This window comes from Lepidochelys kempii, chromosome 16 (genome assembly GCF_965140285.1).
Source record: "Lepidochelys kempii isolate rLepKem1 chromosome 16, rLepKem1.hap1, whole genome shotgun sequence".
Lineage (NCBI taxonomy): Eukaryota > Metazoa > Chordata > Testudines > Cheloniidae > Lepidochelys > Lepidochelys kempii.
In genome coordinates this window covers 5,510,748-5,529,300 of record NC_136395.1, presented here as the reverse complement: position 1 = coordinate 5,529,300, position 18,553 = coordinate 5,510,748, and the positions used below count along the sequence as shown (strand labels likewise).

At 52.6% G+C, this 18,553-nt stretch overlaps 1 protein-coding gene across 1 annotated transcript; it reads right to left on the bottom strand.

Annotated features, from left to right (window-relative positions):
- Positions 1–369: 369 nt before the first annotated feature.
- Positions 370–15,183, bottom strand: AMBP (alpha-1-microglobulin/bikunin precursor). The gene is made up of 10 exons (XM_073314539.2): positions 15,064–15,183; positions 12,950–13,092; positions 11,901–11,977; positions 11,033–11,150; positions 10,408–10,505; positions 6,020–6,057; positions 4,322–4,400; positions 3,537–3,704; positions 2,167–2,340; positions 370–498 (listed from the first exon to the last, which is right to left on the bottom strand). Exons 1-10 carry the CDS (start codon positions 15,181–15,183, stop codon positions 467–469), a joined length of 1,047 nt encoding a protein of 348 aa, XP_073170640.1. The 3' UTR covers positions 370–466.
- Between the last annotated feature and the right edge of the window lie 3,370 nt (positions 15,184–18,553).

The window sequence follows — 18,553 nt, the reverse complement described above, 5'->3', positions numbered from 1 at the left end:
TACTCCAAGTTCTCCAGGAGGCATCAAATGCTGCGCAAGGCTGGAAGCGAAACCAGGCCTGGTTAGATAAAGACCAGGAAGCGTGACTTTGCTGGCTGCAGAGGACACAGTGAAGGGAGCATGGCAGGAGAGGGTGGTGGGAAAGAGAGTCGGAAGTGATGGATGGATTGCATCAAAGAAGATGGGGAGCTAGTGGCTCTTAGTGCTGCCTCGGACAGCTGATGGTGGCAGATGCTTACACATCTTGGTGATGGGATAAGGGAAAGACCAAGAAGAAAGCCCAAGGGATGTGTGCACACACACACTATGCTCATTTATCATTGTTTATTTGAGAGAGATTTCCTGTTCATTGAACCTGATCTGCACACAATCAGCACAAACATTATTCCAAATGCTCTCCTAGCAGGGGCTCCCTGCTGGGGCTTTTTAGCGATTCCAGCTGTCACTCCCCGTCCCCGGGTCCCCTTCAGTTGGACAAACCCAGAAACTCCTCCTCTCCTATAAGAAAAGGGAGAAAACGGGTCACCACAGGCTATGCACAGAGCTGCGCACGCACCCAGAGGCCGTGGCCATGCGAATGGTGTGAGTGCTGGACAGGCAGCCGTGGAGTCCCGCCGACACCAGAACTGTTCGATCAATACAGACACGGAATTAGGAAACAATTTCTTTCAGTGGGGTCACAGGTCTGCACCCCTTGGGAGGGTGCTTCCCAGCATGGGTACACACACACTTGCTCTGCTTGAGCCAGCGTGCTAAATAGCAGTGTCACCAGCCATTAGCTCAGGCCAGCCACCTGACTACAAACCCGCCCGGACCCCCAGGGACAGACGCAGGTGGCTATCCCAAGCTGCCCTCCGGCCACCCTGCTGTTTTTAGTGTGCTAGCTCGAGCAGACCTAGCACCTGTCTGCCAGCCCATGCCGGGAAGCCCGGTCCCAGCTGCAGTGCAGGATAATACTGCTGCCTACTGAGATCAGCCTGACCATCAGCCCCAGAGTCTGTACCCTGCAGCAGCCACTCTCCCTTCCAAATGCTTCTCGGGGCCTTTTGAATGTCTTCATTGGTTTCTCATCTATGGGATTTCTAAGGGGTCCATCACCAGAGGCTCGGGTACACAGGGGCAGATTCGACATTCCCTACTTAGGCCAAAGACTCTAAGCTCATGGAGAGCGAGGCCTGCCTGACAGGGCCTCCACTGCAGAAAGGCAATGGCAGCAGCAGGTTGACAGTCGCTATGTATGTGAAACTCCTGAGCAATAGCATAGCCGCTTGCCAGTGGCTGGAGCCCTCATCCAGCCCAAGGTACACTCAGTGGGGAACAGGTGAGCTGCAAGACCCTCCCTTCCATCACAGACATGACTTCCTTAATCCTTGACCCACACAGCTGGCACATGATATAACCCCAGAATTAGTCCTTCTTCCCATCAGAGCTCAGCAGGGTCTGCCAACTTTCCCTTGAGATACTGGCACTGGGCTGGGTACCCGGCAGATCTGGGATGTACCTGTGACAGGAGGCAGAAGCCAAGTGGTTAATGGAAACCTATTTGCCAATAGCAGCTCAGAGCTAAGTGCATCGTGTAACAGAGCTGTTGACGCATTCAAGACCAACCCAGAGGGGAGTAGTACCTACTGGCTAGAGTAGGGAACTGGCCAAAAGGATACCTAAATTCTGTTCCTGCTTCTGCCACTGACTCAAGGGAAGGGGTGAGAGCTTCGGCTGGGCCAAGGATGAGGGGTTTGGGGTGCAGGAAGGGGCTCCAGGCTGAGGCCGAGGGGTTCGGAGCACAGGAGGAGGTGGGGAGGGGCTCCAGGCTCAAGTTTGGGTGCAGGAGGGAGCTCAGAGCTGGGGCAGGGGGTTGGGGTGCAGGAGGAGGTACAGGGTTCAGACTCCGGCCTCAGGCAGCTCCTGGAAGCAGCTGGTATGTCCCTGGGAGGCCTGGGATAGAGCTGGGGTGGGGGGCGCCCAGAGGAAGCCAGTGCCTGAAGCGAGAGAATCTGGGGGCAGGGCTGAGGGGGTAGAGAGACGAGGTGTCTGCTGCGGTGTCAGGTTACATCCTTAGTGGAAGAACCAACTTCCCCGAGCTGCAGATGCTGGTGGGCGGAGAGGGCCAGAGCCGATGGCTGCTGCAGGAGAGTTAGCTTTGAGGTAGTACCGTGCGAGCCGTACCGTCTGCTGGGACCCCGCAGTACTCCTTGCACTCCTTCTCCGAGTAGAACTTGTTCCCGTTGCCCTGGCAGCCTCCATAGTTGAAGGTAGTGCACTTGCCCTGGCTTGCGTCAAAGGCCCAGAGCATCACTGGTTGCTGACAGGGCCCTGGAACGATGGGTAACCTGCAGGCCGCTGGAAGAGAGAGACAAGAGGGGAGAAAGTGGAGCACCATTCTTCCCAGGCCCAAGGCCTGGGCCCGCCCCCAGTTATGGACCGGGAGCCCGTGGAGGGAAAAGGATGCATGCAGTGGGTGTAGCCCGGACCTGAGGCCTTTCTAGAGAGCCCATCACCGTAGTATCTAGGCATGTTGTCTCCATCCCCTCATTTCACTCCACAGAGATGGACTGGAACGGATTTCCCAGAGTTGCTCTGGGCCCAGTGCAGCAGTTCAGGGCAGAGAGGTTGGAAAGGTGCAGGACACCACAACAGTACAGCAGTTGGGGCAGTGGCACAAGGACAAACCCACAATTCCCTGACCGCAAGCAGCCAGGCTCGCCACGGGGCTTGTTTGGTTAGGTTCATTGTGCCGCCCGCCCTGCGGCTGAGTATCTTATATTGATTGTTGGGGATAGCTGTGGCTGAAGGCCCCAGGGTAATCCAGGGGGGAGACTTGGGAAGTTAACCGGATCAGGTCTTTTATAGCAAACAGTAAATTTCACTGAAAAATGCTTTTTGGGGGGCACTGAAACTATTTGCAAATTTGGGTCGAATTCAGTGAATAGTTTCAGCCTCCAAAAAAAAAAAAGGAAAAAATTGTTAGAAAACAAGAAAACAACTTGTTTCAGCCATTTCAGTATGAAATGTTTCGAGTTTTATTTTAAAATTGTGTTTCCTTTAGAAATATAGCTAATATTAAACAAAAGGTGAAAACCACCCAAAAATGACCCAAAATGAAACACCAAAAATAATTTCATTTTGGGTCAAAGGAATCGTTTTGTTGGATCCAAAACAGATGGGTTTTGCTTTGGCCCCTGAATCACAAAAATCAGATCTAGCCACCTCTCCATTTTCAAGTCACCTCCTGCAGTCGGGCCTTGGACACGGATGCCATCTTGTCTCATTTTGGCCGCTGGCTGATTTCTCAGAGCTGTCCCCACTGCGCTGAGCTCCCTCCACACTGACAGCACATGAATGTGTCACTTCCCCCCGGCACGGAGCCTGGGTCACTTCAACAAGGAAAGAGCTCTGAAGCAGGAAGCCTTGACCACAAAGGAGGAGCAAAAGGCTGGGGGCCCACAGATCAGAGGGATGGTGAAATCTGCCCCTCCTGCACTGGCCAGGGACTGCACAGACGGTTGCTTGGACTTTAAAGGGCTTCCCCCACTTACCCTCGGTTCTGCAGGTCTGAAGACACTCCTTTTCCGAAGGGAAGTTGTTCCCATTCCCAAGACAGCCGCCATAGTGGAAGATCTCACAGGCCATAGAAGAGGAGTTGTAGAAGAACCGAACTTTCATCCCCATGCAGGGGCCCACATCTTTATTCAGCCGGCAGAAATCTGAACACATCAAGAGGGTTGATCCTAGTGAGCTGCATTTTACGGCCACAGAACCACATGGTGTGTGATGGTGACATCCAGGGGCTACATGGCCGTGTCCCCTTCCCTCTGCCCACTGAGCTGTCTCCCCGGGGACATAGCCTAACCCCCAAACCTCTGAGGAGATTCAAACATCTCCCATTTCCATGTGCTGCTTTCCCTCACCTGTGGGATTTCCCATGGAGATCACCCAGCTCTGTGGGGCAGGGGGAGCAATGGTTAGATCTGGACTAGGGGCAGGTTTGTAGCATAGGAAGCTGTGTCCCACAGGAAAAGGCAGAGAGTCCCAGCTCTCTGATGGCCACACAGCAGTTGCCAGTAGCCCTGGAAGGTCCCGAGGCAGGAGACTTTAAAGTGATAGCACCTGGCTGCCTAGAAAAGCTATTGCAGGTAAAAATGGAGGTTTTCAACATGAATTTATTCTGTGTTTCTGCTCCTGCTGAGGTCTGTGCACAGCCATCCCTTTTCCAAGCAGAAGGAGAAGGGTTCCAGTGGGAGTACTCCAGCCGTCCCCAGAGAGTGGTGATAACTTCATCCCACCCCACCCCACCGTGCAGAGACGCCATCTTTGTACAGACCTTCCTTTTTGCTGCTGAGTGGTAGCAGGGGACCTGCAGCTGAGCCCTCTTGCTCAGGCAGGACAGCTCTCCGAGACCTCTGCACACAGAAGAAAGAGCAGCCTATTAGGTGAATAAGTTTCCATCGACAATGCAATGGAACAACCGTGAGCCATAAGTCCCAGCATCTTTCCAAGGATGGCAACGAACGCAGAAATTCCCCAGGCCTATAAGATGAGGGACACACAACCCTGCTGGGAGCAGGAGCAGGTCCATGGGCGGAACCTATTCTCCCAAGTGAAGGATGGGCCCAGGAAATCACTGGGATTTCTAACAGAGCTTCTGCAGCATTCTGCAGCTTCCACTCCCTCTTCACCCCTAGGAACAGCTGGGCGGGGTGGGGGGTGTCAGTCCCAGTTTGGGTAGATGTATGGGGGGTCAGCTGGGGGGGGTCGTCCCGGCTCGAGTGGATGTACCAGCGGCGGGAGGAGGGGACAGCTGGGGGTGTCCATCCTAGCTCTGGCTCTCTCTGCTCCTGGCGGGTGGGCTCCAGCCAGCTGCCCAAGTACGTCCCTGGGGGACGCATGGGACTGCACTCACGTGGCTAGTCCATCCGTGTCACAGTGGCCATGCTGCTATTTCAGCTTCACCAGAGCTAGCGCAGCGGCTGGGCTGCACAGAGGCACCCACGGAGCCAACCCGAGCAGCGCCGTCAGTAACGAAGCGAGCAGCTGTCGTCTATCAGGCAAAGGAGTTTGTGCACCCCTAAGAATGGGCTACCAGGGCCGTAGAACAAAGAGCTGCAGCTTGCACTGGGTGCCCCGTTCGAGAGGACCCGCAAGCCAAGTGGCATGACCTGGAGTCACAGTGCCAGTCAGTGAAGTTTGGCTCTGCTCTTGGCCTCCGTGATATCTTGTAGCAGTGAGTTCCACAGACTAAGTGTGCGTTATGTGAAAAAGTACGTTAGGTCATCCTGCGATTTGGCAGGAGCTGGGACAGGTAATGGGACATGAAGCCTTTCGCCTCTTTGTCACCTAAAAGTTATTGGCCATTTGATAGCCCCTGTATGCCATGCATTTAGTGGTCTCAGACCACTTCCTACTGAGCAAGTGTCTCACAAATAACCTCCACTACAGCTGAGACTAATTGAGGGGCTGTTGGTACCAATTGGCACCAATTTACCCAGCTGAGGGCTTGGCCCTAAGATTTAAACAGGCCACAGATACTGACATGCCTTCTCTCTCTTCAAAGAGGGTCCCTCTGAGTCCAGGTGGGGCACATAGGTGGACGGCGGGGCCTCCTGGATCCAGAACTAGCTACTTGCACCAAACATGGAACATTAAAGTAAAATCAAATGTAACAAAGCGGAGTCTTCATGGGGTCTTGCCTCGGCTTAGAAGTTAATCCCTTGCGCCCATTTCGTTCCACTGTACCCTAGGCTCCTTACAAGGTCTACTGTCATCAGGGATACAAGCACATCAGGAGACGTCAGTGCTGGTGAAGGGCCATCTCCCAAGGTGGCTGAGAAAGCCAGGCTGGGCCCTTCTGAAGAGCTGCCAGCCTGAGCAGCATGCACCCCCTTAATCCAGCGGCCTGGTTACCACAATGAACGTGGAAATCCAGACTGCACTTTCTGGAGGGATGCCTAATGCTCCAGCGCAATTCTCTGAAGACCCAGGAAATTCAGCTTGTGAGGTTCCTTCCAGCCCCGCAACTCACCTTGGGTTCAGGTTGGGTCTCGCTGGGAACACATTCACCTGCACCAAGGGACGGGACAGGAGAGCATTAGTAGGATGGGAGATAGGAGTTGGAAACGGATGGAGAGGCAGCTCCTAACTGGCCTGCCCAACTCTGTGCAGTTTGCCTCTATCATCGCAGGACACATGCACTCTGTCTGTGGACTTCTAGGAGGCCCCAAGCTCCCCCCAATGTCTGCACACAGAGCGAAGCCTAGGAATCCCACCATTGTTCCATGCTATCTCCATGGCCCCTTGTTGCGGGTGGAGTCTGAACTACATGGAGCTGGCGAAGGCAAGAGCGGGCGGAGTGAGGGCAGGAGGAATGGGCAGGTGCAGCTGGTTGGGCCCTTGGATTCTCTCCCACCACCCAAGACCTATGTGACAGATGTTAAGGCAGCCCCAGGCTTTAGTACCAGGCATTGCTAGGGAATAGGCTGGCAAGGCTCTCATGGACCGTGCTGCATATCTGTGTCAATACAGCCCTGTCCCCATATAGCACATGAACAGAAAGGCTGAGACCTACCCTACCTGCCCCCATCAGGAGAGTTTTCTGCATAGAACGTCTGTGATTTCCTCACCCTCCCCTCTGGCCTTTTACTCACCCATCAATCACCCAATGCTTACACTTCTGTTTGGATCGCATCACCCTGAAATTGCAAGCCCACCCGCACGGCCACAGCTGTACAGTGCCTGGCATGAGCAGGTGGGGGCAGTTCAGCGTCTAGAACCAGAGAAGTGTGGGGCTGGAAGGGACCTGGAGAGGCCATCTCATCCAGCCAAACAGGACCAAGTACCCCTCCCCCATCCCTGACGGGGTCTGTCCAACCGGTTCTTAATCCCTCCAAAGACAGGGATTCCGCAACCTCCCTCACGAACCTATTCTAGTGCTTCACTGTCCTAACATCCAGCCTAAATCTCCTTTGCTGCAGATTACCCCCGTTCCTTCTTGTCCTGCCTTCGTGGACACTGATCTTTATAACAGCCCTTAACATGTCTGAAGCCTGTTGTCAGATCCCGACTCAGGGTTTGTTTCTCAAGACTAGGCGGGCTCAGTTTTCTGAACCTTTCCTCACATCTTTCCTAACGTGCAGCGCCCAGAACTGCACACAGCACTCCAGCCAAGGCCTCCCCAGTGCCAAGCAGGGCAGGGCAGTTACCTCCTGTGTCCTCAGGGAGCTCCCCATCAGGTGATTCAAATGCAGAGTGACTGTGTGTCTTAGTAGTTCAGCCCTTCCAATGCCACAGCCCATGCTCCCCTTTGGGGCCTAGGATCACACTACAGATAGTTTGCCTCAGTTTCCCCTCTTGGAGTGTTCAAATAAAACATCCCCCAGGCCTTTCTTTGGCCAGAAGGACTCCTCCTTGGGGACTGGGTTTATTCATATGAAATAAATTACAAATAAAACTCAAAATCCACATCAGAGTCCTCCCAATATACAGTTTCTCTTCCTCCTGCCAGGCTCCTGGCCTAGGGCAACTGCCTGGTCTCAGGCACCTCTCTGCAGAAGCCTTTCATCACACCCTGCAACAGCTTCCCCCACTACAGCCTCTTGCTGCTCTCCCCAGGCACTCACCCTCCCCGCATTGCGCACTCAGCCATTGCGCAAGCCACCCTGGTACAGCCATATGGACAGTTCAGTCCCTGGTTCTTGTCCCTTTCCTTCTCCACCGTGGGGGCTCAGCAGAGCTGCGGCTGCAATGAGCTGAGCAGGGGGGGCTGTGGGTGGACTGTCATTCACCAGGGACCTCTCTGGCCAGCTAGCGCATGAGCTCATGGAGGGGATTCTGTCTAACTCATCAGTGGAAACGTATGCAACCTCGCCGGTAGGGAGCACAAGTGGGCGTAGTGTGAGGAACTCCCCCTCCCTGCCGGGGAACTCCTGGCATTCAGGAGCTGGGCAGCATGTGTGGGGCAATCACCCAGCAACGAGCGAGGGTGCTGCTGACATGTCGGGGCTGGGAATGAGGACAAGGGTTCCCATTCTCCACACTAGTGGGAAATGATGCTGCTTGGGGGTGCACTATGCCTAAGCCTCCTGGAGGCCTGCAGCCATCTAACTAACCCGTGCCCAACACCACAGCATCTGGGCACCTTCGAGCCCATCATGCGGCTCTGTTCTGGATTGTAGCTGAAGGTGTGTGGGGCCTGGGAGCCTGATCCATTCAGAGACGGCCAAGTCGCCTTGTCTCCACACAGCTCCTCTCTGCTACTTCTTACTCACCACAGATGTCTCTTCCTTTCTCCCACTTTCCTGCCTCTTGTCCACCCCTTCAAGCCCCTGGCTGCTCGGCTCTTCCGACCTGCCTGTGGTTCTACACCCCATAGTCTTCATAGTAATATTATTATGATATGATTATGGCATAATTATGATGTATTTTGTGCAAGATAAGGCATGTGAGATATCATTGGGAAGGTTATGATTTACTGAATGTGATTATCCTATTTGTGTGCATGTATCATGTTGGTATCTAAAGTTAGGAATATTGTCTACGCATCTATTACAAATGTGTTTACATCTGGGGAATGCCCACTAGACAGAAAGCAATCAGTCTAGATGGCTCGCTGGGAAGAGCCATTAGGGAAAACAAGAGGTCTGAGAACAGGGGTGGGCACACTTTTTGGCTCAAGGGCCACATCAGGGTTCCGAAACTGTATGGAGGGCCGGGTAGGGAAGGCTGTGCCCCCAAACAGCCTGGCTCCTGCCCCCATCTGCCCCCTCCCACTTCTCACCCCCTGATTCCCCCCTCAGAACCTCCTACCCGTCCAACCCCCCCCCCCGATCCTTGCCCCCTGACCGCCTCCTCCCAGGACCCCCTGCCCCTAACTGCCCCTTGGGATCCCACCCATCCAACCCCCCCTGCTCCCTGTCCCCTGACTGCCCCGACCCCTATCCACACCCTCATCCCTGACAGGCCCCCCGGGACTCCCACACCTATCCAACCACTCCCCGTCCCCTGACTGCCCCCTGGGACTCCCTGCCCCTTATCCAAACCCCCCTGATCCCTGCATCCTTACCATGCCGCTCAGAGCAGCAGAACTGGATCTGTGCCACCCGGCCGGAGCCAGCCACGCCACCGCGCTGCCCATCAGGAGCTTGCAGCCCTGCCACCCAGAGTGCTGGGGGCCCAGTGAGCTGAGGCTGCTGGGGAGGAAGGACAGCAGGGGAGGGGCTGGGGGCTAGTTTCCCCAGCCAGGAGCTCAAGGGCTGGGCAGGATGGTACCATGGGCCAGATGTGGCCCGCGGGCTGTAGTTTGATCACCTCTGTCTTAGAAGATGCTAATCTCCCACCGGGGAGCCTTCCTGGGGACACTTCCTGAGGATGCTACAAACAGCCTCCGAGTAATGTCTGCTGTGTCCCTACAGTGGCATGTGACCAAGTCACCTGGTACTGGACTCCATCTTGAAATACCAGTGTTTTTCCACTGACTGGGTGTGGAAACTAAGAGACAAAGGGTTCCCGCCATATACAAAAGCTATTTAAGGCAGGGGAGTGACACAACTGTGGTTCTTCACTGACTCCCTGCCCAAGAAGATTGCTGGAAACACCTGAGAAACAAAGACTGGACTAGGGAAGAAGGGCTGAACCCAGGCTAGAGGGATTTGTAGCCTGTGAAAGAAATACCTGGAGTTTTGAGCTGCAAACAAGTTTAGCTTGCCCTCAAGAATCTCTACCAACTGCCTAAAACAAAACTTAGGGTGAGAATTTGCTACTGACATCCAATTTCTTTCGTATATTAGGCTTAGATTGTGTTTTAGTTTATTTGCTAGGTGATCTGTTTGCTATCCCTTATAATCACTTAAAATCTATCTTTTGTAGTTAATAAACTTGTTTTTGTTTTGTCTAAAACCAGTGTATGGGAATTATAACTGGGGGTAGTAAGCTGTTGCATATCTTCCTCCACATTGAGGGAGGGGGTGAATTTCCTAAGCTTGCACTGTACAGTTCCCTGTGCAGTGTAAGATGGTATAATTTTGGGTTTACACTCCAAAGGGGGGGCGCATACCTTAGAAAGTGTGAGGTGCCTTTGCGGAGCCTTCCCATGCAGAGAATCCCTAGATCTCAGCATGTGTGTGTAGTTGCAGCTTGGAGTGTCCCTACCAGTATGTGTGCTGGAGGGCGCTTGAGGCCCTGTCACAGCAATACAAGTGAACCCAGGTTTGTGGGTCAGGTGGACTCAGTGGTACCCCAATTCCAGGTGGCACCCTGGGGGGAACCCATCACACAGCCATACTGCATTCTCCCTCCCTGCTATCGGGCTGGAGTGTGGTCTGGGAAGACCGGGCGAGTAACAGAACATAGAAACCATGGAGGTGGCTGAGGGGAGGAGGGGGGCCCTGCAGTGACATCTGATCATAGATGGGTTACCTTTGTTAATCATGATGAAGATGGAGTCCTCAGGAATCCCCATCTCCTGAGCAAACTGCCTGAAATCCACAATAAGGCCTTCTCGCAGCTCCGGGCTCCTGCCTGGAGAGAACCCAAACTTCAGCAGGTGTGTGAGTGGTGTATGGGTTGGGAGAGGGTTTGAAATCCCACCTCCTCTTCCCTCCCACAAAGCTCCTGTAGCTAAAGGCAGGCCCACTCTGGGCAAGCTTCCCCTTCCCAACTCAGTGTGAGGAGCACACCATTTAGAGTATCAGGTCAGACCTTTGCTCCATCAGCCTGTCCCCAGCAGTGGCCAAGTACTTGTAAGGACCAATATTTGTATTGCACCTCAATCCTGATGAGACACAACCCTTGACACCCTAGCCCTGGGCCTCTCCTGAGCAGACCCTGCCAAAGCCAGAGCAGATGACCCCTAATTGGGGGGATAATTGTGTGGGGACTGTGACCAAAGTTGGGCTGGGCCAGACTCTCCAGTTCGGAACAGGTGGGGAGCCCCACGCAGGTCAGATCACACCCGGGCAACAGCCTCACTGTCACCCCGTGATGGATGCTGGGGCCTGAGCGCTTTGCCAGCACCACAGCCAGATGCCATGGTCACAGACACCTGCCATAGAGTTTGGCTGTAATGGTCAGTCCGAAGCTACTTTTCTTCTGCATTAGAATGACGGCGTATTCCTCATAGTTGGTGTGCACCACGTAGAAGTCGATGGTCACGTCCCAGCCTGCAGAAAAGGAAATACACACACAGCTGCAAGAGGGCACTTCTCTAAAGGGACGTGAATAGGGGATAATCTGCCATTTGAAAGTGGGCTAGATGAAATGAGGCAGCTGGGCCAGGGTCCTAGCCTGTGCTATTTGCTGAACCTGGCTGCTTCTGCCTAAGCCGTGGTGGCTTTGAAGTTGCCACAGTTTGAGCTAACCTGGCCTCACTGCAGGGAGAATGTACCATCCTTGCAGGGCCCCAAGGCTACCCCACAGTGTATGCGCTGCACCTGACCTGATTTCACTGGCCATGATTCACTGCTGCATTACTCTCATTTTATACCCAGGTAACTTCACTGCATCTAAGAGAGTTAAAAACAATGGGTGATAAACAACTTAAACTGATTCAAAAGAGAAACTGACAGGGCTCTTTTAATTACGATTGCTGTTCGGGGATCTTCAAAGTTAAAGGAGGAAGAGATCTGGAACAGGATTGGCCCCTGCACTACTTTCTTCGGACCTTTATCCCAAAGCCTGGATTTAAATGTCCTAAGCTACGGAGCTTCTACCACTCCATTGGGAGATTGTTTCACAGTCTCTACTAGATTTCCATGTTAGACTTTACTTCCCAGGTTGGTTGCATTTTCCTTCTCTTCATTCCATCCTAGCTGGGCTGTCGTCCCTTCTTTTTCTACATCAGGTTCTGCATCCAATGGTTCTGAGTACATGCAGCTCTAGGAGAAAAGCAGAGTTGTCCTTCCCACACTTACTGGGGTTATAGTAGGTGTATTTTCCAGGTATGTTGGTTTTTTGGCACTCTCCGGAAACCTGTGTGCAGACACCTTGCCTGGGAAAGGGAGAGAAAACCTCTAATAACTGCAGCTATTCCCAGTCCCACTCCAATCACGGGCCACCAGAGTTCTTTAGTCACTGCCAAGTGATGCACTGTAGGCCCCTAAGGCAGTGGATCCATTGGCCCTGCCCCCACCCCAGCACCCATCACAAGAGACCTTCAACTCCCCCCTCCCCCCCGACTACTTTCTGTCCCAATGAGTCTGGTGGACCTGGGCCTCCACAGATGAGAAATAAGGAGCAGGATCTGACCCTGCATGATTAGTATAGTGGGACAGTACCAAGCAGTTTTGCCTCCTTTTATTTTGTACTGTCATTTTAAGGCTTTTTAGGCTTTGGTGCTGGAAGCAGGGAGGAGCCTATGTATAAACGTCTTTTGATGCTTCCAAGTCAAAAGGTCCCAGGCACCTCCAGTAACATCAGCATTAGTCAAAGCTGCATTTGCTCCTCAGCTGGAGTAGATAACAGCTCTGCAATCAACTTGTGTGTCTGTTCAGGGGCTCCCTGACAATCACGTGGGAGGTTTGAATGTTTGCACTTCCATTGAAATCCATTCCCTCCTTCCAGGGTGTAATTCCAACCAAGAGATGCCTGCGATTGAGAGTTAATTTCTCCTTTGGCTCCTTCCCGCTGTGCCCAGACTCTCCTCTCATTTCACCCCCAGAGCTCAAGGGGTTTTATGAATAGACTGTTTAGCGATACCCCCATTTTGTAGCTGGTGAATCTCAGGCACAGGCAGGGGAGCCATGTGTCCATCATTGCAGCAGGCGGCATGTAAGCGGCCCCCTGCAATACTGAATCGCAATGGGCCCGATTTTCAGGACCATCCAGCTGAAGCCAGTAGGACCTGCAGGGGGCAGAAGCTCTGAAACAGGCCACTGGAGGGAGCTGCAGCTCTGAGTCTCCGGGGTGCACAGTACGTCCTGTGTTTTGGGTAACTGGGGAACAGTAGTTCCTGGGAGTCTACCTGAGTCTGGTGCTGTTGGTGCTGATCCGATTACTGGTCAGCCCTGGTCCCAGTACCAGCGTGCCCATGTTGAATTTATCCTTGTATTGCTTCATCCAGGTGCACGTTGTGCCCGTGGCAATGTCGTACCATTTCCCGTAGATCTAGGAGAAGGGAAAGCACAGCCTGTGACTGCTCAACCTGCGCCCCAGACAGGCCCGCCAGGGACATTCCACCTCTGCTGAGGATTTGGGGAATTTTCAGGGTTTTCTGCAGAGTTTAAACTTTCATTGCAAAATACTGATGAGCCTGATCTTGTGGGGCACCAAGGGTCAGCTTAGGTGCCCAAATAGCTCTGAGGGCCTGGGCCTGAGACCCTACAAATCCCACGGACTTCAGTGGGGTTACAGGCTTTTCAGGAGCAGGTCCCTGCTCTTCTGGCTGCTTTAGGAGTGTGAACCAGGCCTGACTTGCTTGGTCTTCAGCCAGCCTGCACCAATGACAGTGCTAAGAGGGGTGAGCTACGCCATACATCTCCAAGGTATACGAATTCCAAACTCTAATGATTGCAATTTAAATGTTATCATTAACATTTCACTGTGGGTTGTCCAGAAACATCTGGCTAATGCACTTCTACTTGCCCTCCCAACTTAGTGTCAGACCACTGCCTCCTGATTCTGCTGGTGGGGCAGCATGGAAAGCTGCTGCTGAATCCTAGCTGTTCCTTCCCTGCTGGGCTCAAGCTCCAAACCCTTATTCTCACATAGCTGTGCATTACACCACTGGGCCAGCCCTGTAGCCATGTCTCTGACCAACAGCTTGTGCCAAGGCTGAAGAGACAAAGTAGTTAATGCACAGTGCAAAGCCTAGATCAGAGGTCCCCAGACTGTGGGGCATGCCCCTGGCAGGTGGGCAGAAGAACATTTGCGGGGGGAGGGGGGTGCTGCTGGGGCCCGGTGTGCTGCTGGGGCCCAGGCAAGGCCACATGGGAGGAGGGGAGGGAGCGCCACCCAGCTCTGCTCCTGGCCCCAGCCCTGGCTGCTTGCCCCACACCTGGGGCTCCACTCCCGGCCAGCCCTGGCTGCCAGCCCAGTCCTCAGGCCTCCGCTCCTGGCCCACCCCTGGCTGTGGCCCCAGCCTTGGCCTTCTTATCCCTATCCATGTCCGCCCCCCATCCCGGAGCTTCAGCCCCACTCCCGGCCCTGGCTCTGGAGGGAGGGGCATAGACAGGGGTAAGGTGGGGCATGAGGTAAAAAGTTTGGGGACCCCTGGCCTGGATAGATACCTAGGTTATGTCTACACTACAGCCGGTGTCGGCAAAACTTATGTTGCTCAAGGGTGTGAACATTCCACCCCCAATAACAGAAGTTACGTGACATAAGCATTCCTGGGCACTGTGCTCTGTCGGCGGGAGGTTCTCCTGCCAACACAGCTTCTGCCCATCGCAGTGGTGGTTCTGCTATGCCGATGGAGAGCTCTCTTCCCCACACACGCTGCACTGACCCGGACAGCCTCACCACGGCTCAGCCTGGTAAGCAGTCTGACTCCTTCTCAGGGTGGCCTTTGAAAAAAGTGTTGTCTATTAAACGCCACTTAAAAGGAATCGGACGGGGACCACTTGGCTCCAGAGACTGGCACTGGGTCATGTGACAGCTCTGCCCACAAGATAGTTTCCCTTCAGATTCCCTTGACTGGTTGCTCCCACTGCAGTCTATGCGGATTCTTTTCCACAAAGCAAATTGTTCCCTGTCTGATACAAATCCTGCAGCCCCACAGCCATGTACATGGGCACCCTACATGGGAAAGGTGCATTGCCCATATCTGTTAGACCACAGACGCTCACTCATTCACTTCCCCCTCTGCACACACTTAAGCCCTTCCTATCAGGGTGTCTGCAGTGAGATGCAGCACCCATCCCAATATGCATTCATCACAGGTGCACCCAGACTAGCACCCTAGCTCCGTACCCCCCTACCTGATGTGGGTCAGAGTGAGACCTTTCCAGCTCTGGCCCAGCTCTTGTTGGAAGAGGACCTGAGACGATGACTGAAAACACTGGCATTTTTGGAGACAAAACACACTTCACTTTTCTAATCTGCTCCTGAGAATTAATGTAAGTGCTAGACAGTTGTTACCCGTTCAGGGTCGAAATTCTCCTGCACTTGGATATCCTGGGCTTGGCTCCCAGTCGGGCTCCCTCTGGCTGTGGGCAGATTGGAAAGAAAGAGAAGGAAGAAGACCCCCTGGAACTTCATGGCCCCGAGGTTTGTTGTGCCCCTCAGCTTCAGAATGGACGGACTCAGCCCTGGAAAGTGGATGCTGCAAAATGTGAACTCCAAACCCCCGGCTACTGCAAGAGGTGAATGGCCGTGGGTGGGCAGAGCATGTCTGAGTACATCCCAGGCAGCCAATCAAACAGAGAGCGCAGCCCTGAGGGATCCAGATAGTGCAGGCTCAGTGAAATGGAGACTTCTGGATCAAGCTGGGGGCTTGCGGCGTCAGAGCCGCTTGCACCTTTCAGGTGGCTGACCAGTTCACATTGTTTGATGGGCTGTTTCGCTGCCAAACAGAAATGAGCTGGTTTCTCTGGTGAAGCAGCAACGGGGTTAACACAACAACCCGCAGCATTTTAGATGTTGTTAGCAGCAGTCACTGTCAAATAGCTTTGTGTGAATGCAAGTGTCTTGAAAATGAGGGACTGATAGTCCTGGCTAGAACAAAGCTTGCTCCTCACAGCTCTGCCTGTGCCCTTTGTTCCAGCCCTGGGATCGCTCTATGTCCAGCTCTGCTACTGCCCCTCAGTCCTGACCCACAACCTGCCCCACTACCACCACCAAGGCTGATCCAGCCCCGGGATCTCCACATGCAGCTCTGCCAGTGTACCTCAGTCCAGCCCTGGACTTCTCTCCCAGACTGAGAAGCACGTTGAACTAAGTGGCATTTTGGTGATTTGAACCACTGTCCACTAACGACTCAGAGGAGAAACCTTGGTGCTATTTTTGTTTGTGCCCTGAGACAGAAGATACATGTACAACTGCTGAGCTAAAAGGCTAGTCAGAACAACACTGCGTTCTTCGAGCATCTTCCAGCTGAGTCCTAAAGGCCCCCTCTGACAGGGACGATGGAAGTCTCCTCCTTCCGCTGAGATGGAGGTGCAGTGAGACATGCTTGCAGCAATGCTGTTGAGCCACTCAATGCCTCAGTGCTGTCCTAAGGGTCCAGAAAAGTGAGGGGTCTCCAAGAATGAAGCCAGGAGATCACTTGTTTTGTTTGTGGCGCATGGCTCCCAAATAAAAGCCCATTGTTTAAGAAGGTCTGTGGCTCTGTATGTTATGACAGCAGGGAAGCAGCATTGTGTCCACTTTTCAGATGGGGAAACTGAGGCCCAGAGTAGTGAAGTGATTTGCCTAAGGTCACAGAGTGAGTCTGTGACAGAGCCAGGAACAGATCCCAGGTCTTTTAATCCTCCATCCTGATGTTTAACTATAAGACTTTCCTTCTCCAGGACTAACCCACAGGGACTAACCCACCATCTGGTGAACAAAGCCTTCTTTCCCTTGGTTACTTAGGAGCCATAGAGAATGGAAAGACAATGTTTTCCATGTGTAGCTCCCTGGTGATATCTATACTTAGATTGGATTTGATGGGTTACTGCAATCAACAAACGGCCGAACTTCTTGTTTCCTCCTCCACAGATAGGATCAGAGGTTGCGACAAACATTGTGTTTGTATCAGTTCCCACTGCAATCTCTTCTGGAAGCCATCATGTAACCATCAGCCATAATTAACTAGCTGTCGGCATGGCCAAACCACAATAAATCTTAGCAACTGACAATGAACCTTTATTCTCTAGCCCCAGAGAGGCTCTTTCACTCTCTTACAGTAGCAATGGAAAGGGTTTAATACAGATCAGTCATGCAAGGCCAGGTTGGCTTCATGTTCCCCTTGCTGCTCCCCATCACTGTTTGTGTTCAAAGACTGATTAACTAAATCAAACAGTGAGAGGGAAACTGCAAACAGCGCCAAGGACAACCCCCCCCCCCCCCAAAAAGTTTAAAATCAAGGTTTTTAACCTAATATTTGCAAATAAAGGAGCAGAACCAGAGAAGCTGGCTGCAAACCCCATCCTGCCCTTTCCCCCACTCCTGCAGAATTTTCCAATCTCTTCTTCTGGATCCCAAGCCAATGGGCTTTTTGCCTGAGAGAGGCATGAGTAACCAGCTGCCTTTAGTCCCTCCCCTTTGTAACTGAGAACGCCTTCAATTATTAAAGCTGAAAGAATGTTTAACTAAACATTGAATTCAGCCTTCAACTAAAAAACAACAAGGAGTCCAGTGGCACCATAAAGACCAACAGATTCATTTGAGCGTAAGCTTTTGTGGGTAAAAAACCCACTTCTTCAGATCTATGCATCTGAAGTGGGTTTTTTACTCACAAAAGCTTATGCCCAAATGAATCTGTTGGTCTTTACGGTGCCACTGAACTCCTCGTTGTTTTTGTGGATACAGACTAACATGGCTACCCCTCTGATACATGGTAGCCTTCACCTAGGATGCGATTTGCTAGTGCAAGATCTTCCACTCTCCTTCTCAAGTGTGGAGCTGTGTGAGAGAGGGAATGAGCTTCCCACACCTGGGTGCATGTCACTGGCCAATAAAGCTGCGCATATACATTTGTGTTGCCAAGAGTGGGCCAGAAGAACAGCATGTGTGAGAGTGACTGTAAGCAGATATGTTGCATTGACACAATGCTGAGGTCTATGACAACAGCCACAAACAACTGGGGGCTTCTCTCCTAAGCACTATTTTAACAACTGCCTGATTGTTATGGTGGGCAACTGCCTGACTACTCCAAGATGAGCTCTGTCCTGACACATGGACCAATCCAGACTCGATGGAGGCCTAGGAGATAGGCTGGAGCCTGTACTTCCATGTGTCATTTAGAACTGGCCTTGTTTGGAGTCTGTTATACTTAAGGAATCCAGAGATGTTCTACAAAGACTAGAGCTCAATGCCTGTAATGAAATGGAGCCACCACTGTCGCACAATAATAGCTGGCACAGAGCTGTGGAACGGTTATATTAGAGGGGAAATATGGGTGGGCCACCTCAGTAAGTGCTTGGGGTTTTAACTTCCACATGGACACCCACTGGCAAACAGCTTGGGTCAGCATCTGACCCAAAGGGTAGCATCCCCAAGGGTGGCCTAAACAGGCATGAACCTGGAATAGGAATGGAACCTAGGAATGGCCATACTGTGTCAGACCAATGGTCCATCTAGCCTGGTGTCCTGTCTTTCAACAGTGGCCAATGGCAGGTGCTCCAGAAGGAGTGAATAGGAGCATGGCAATCATTGAGTGATCCATCCCCAGTCATTCAGTCCCAGCTTCTGGCAGTCAGAGGCTAGGGGCACACCTAGAGGATGGGGTTGCATCCCTAACCATGTTGGCTAATTGCCATTGCTGGAACTGTCCTCCATGAACTTATCTAGTTCTTTTTTGAACATCCCCTGGCAATGAGTTCTACAGGTTGACTGTGCTTTGTGTGAATTACTTGCTTATGTTAGTTTTAACCCTACTGCCTATTAATTTCATTGGCTGACCCCTGGTTCTTGTGTTCTGTGAAGG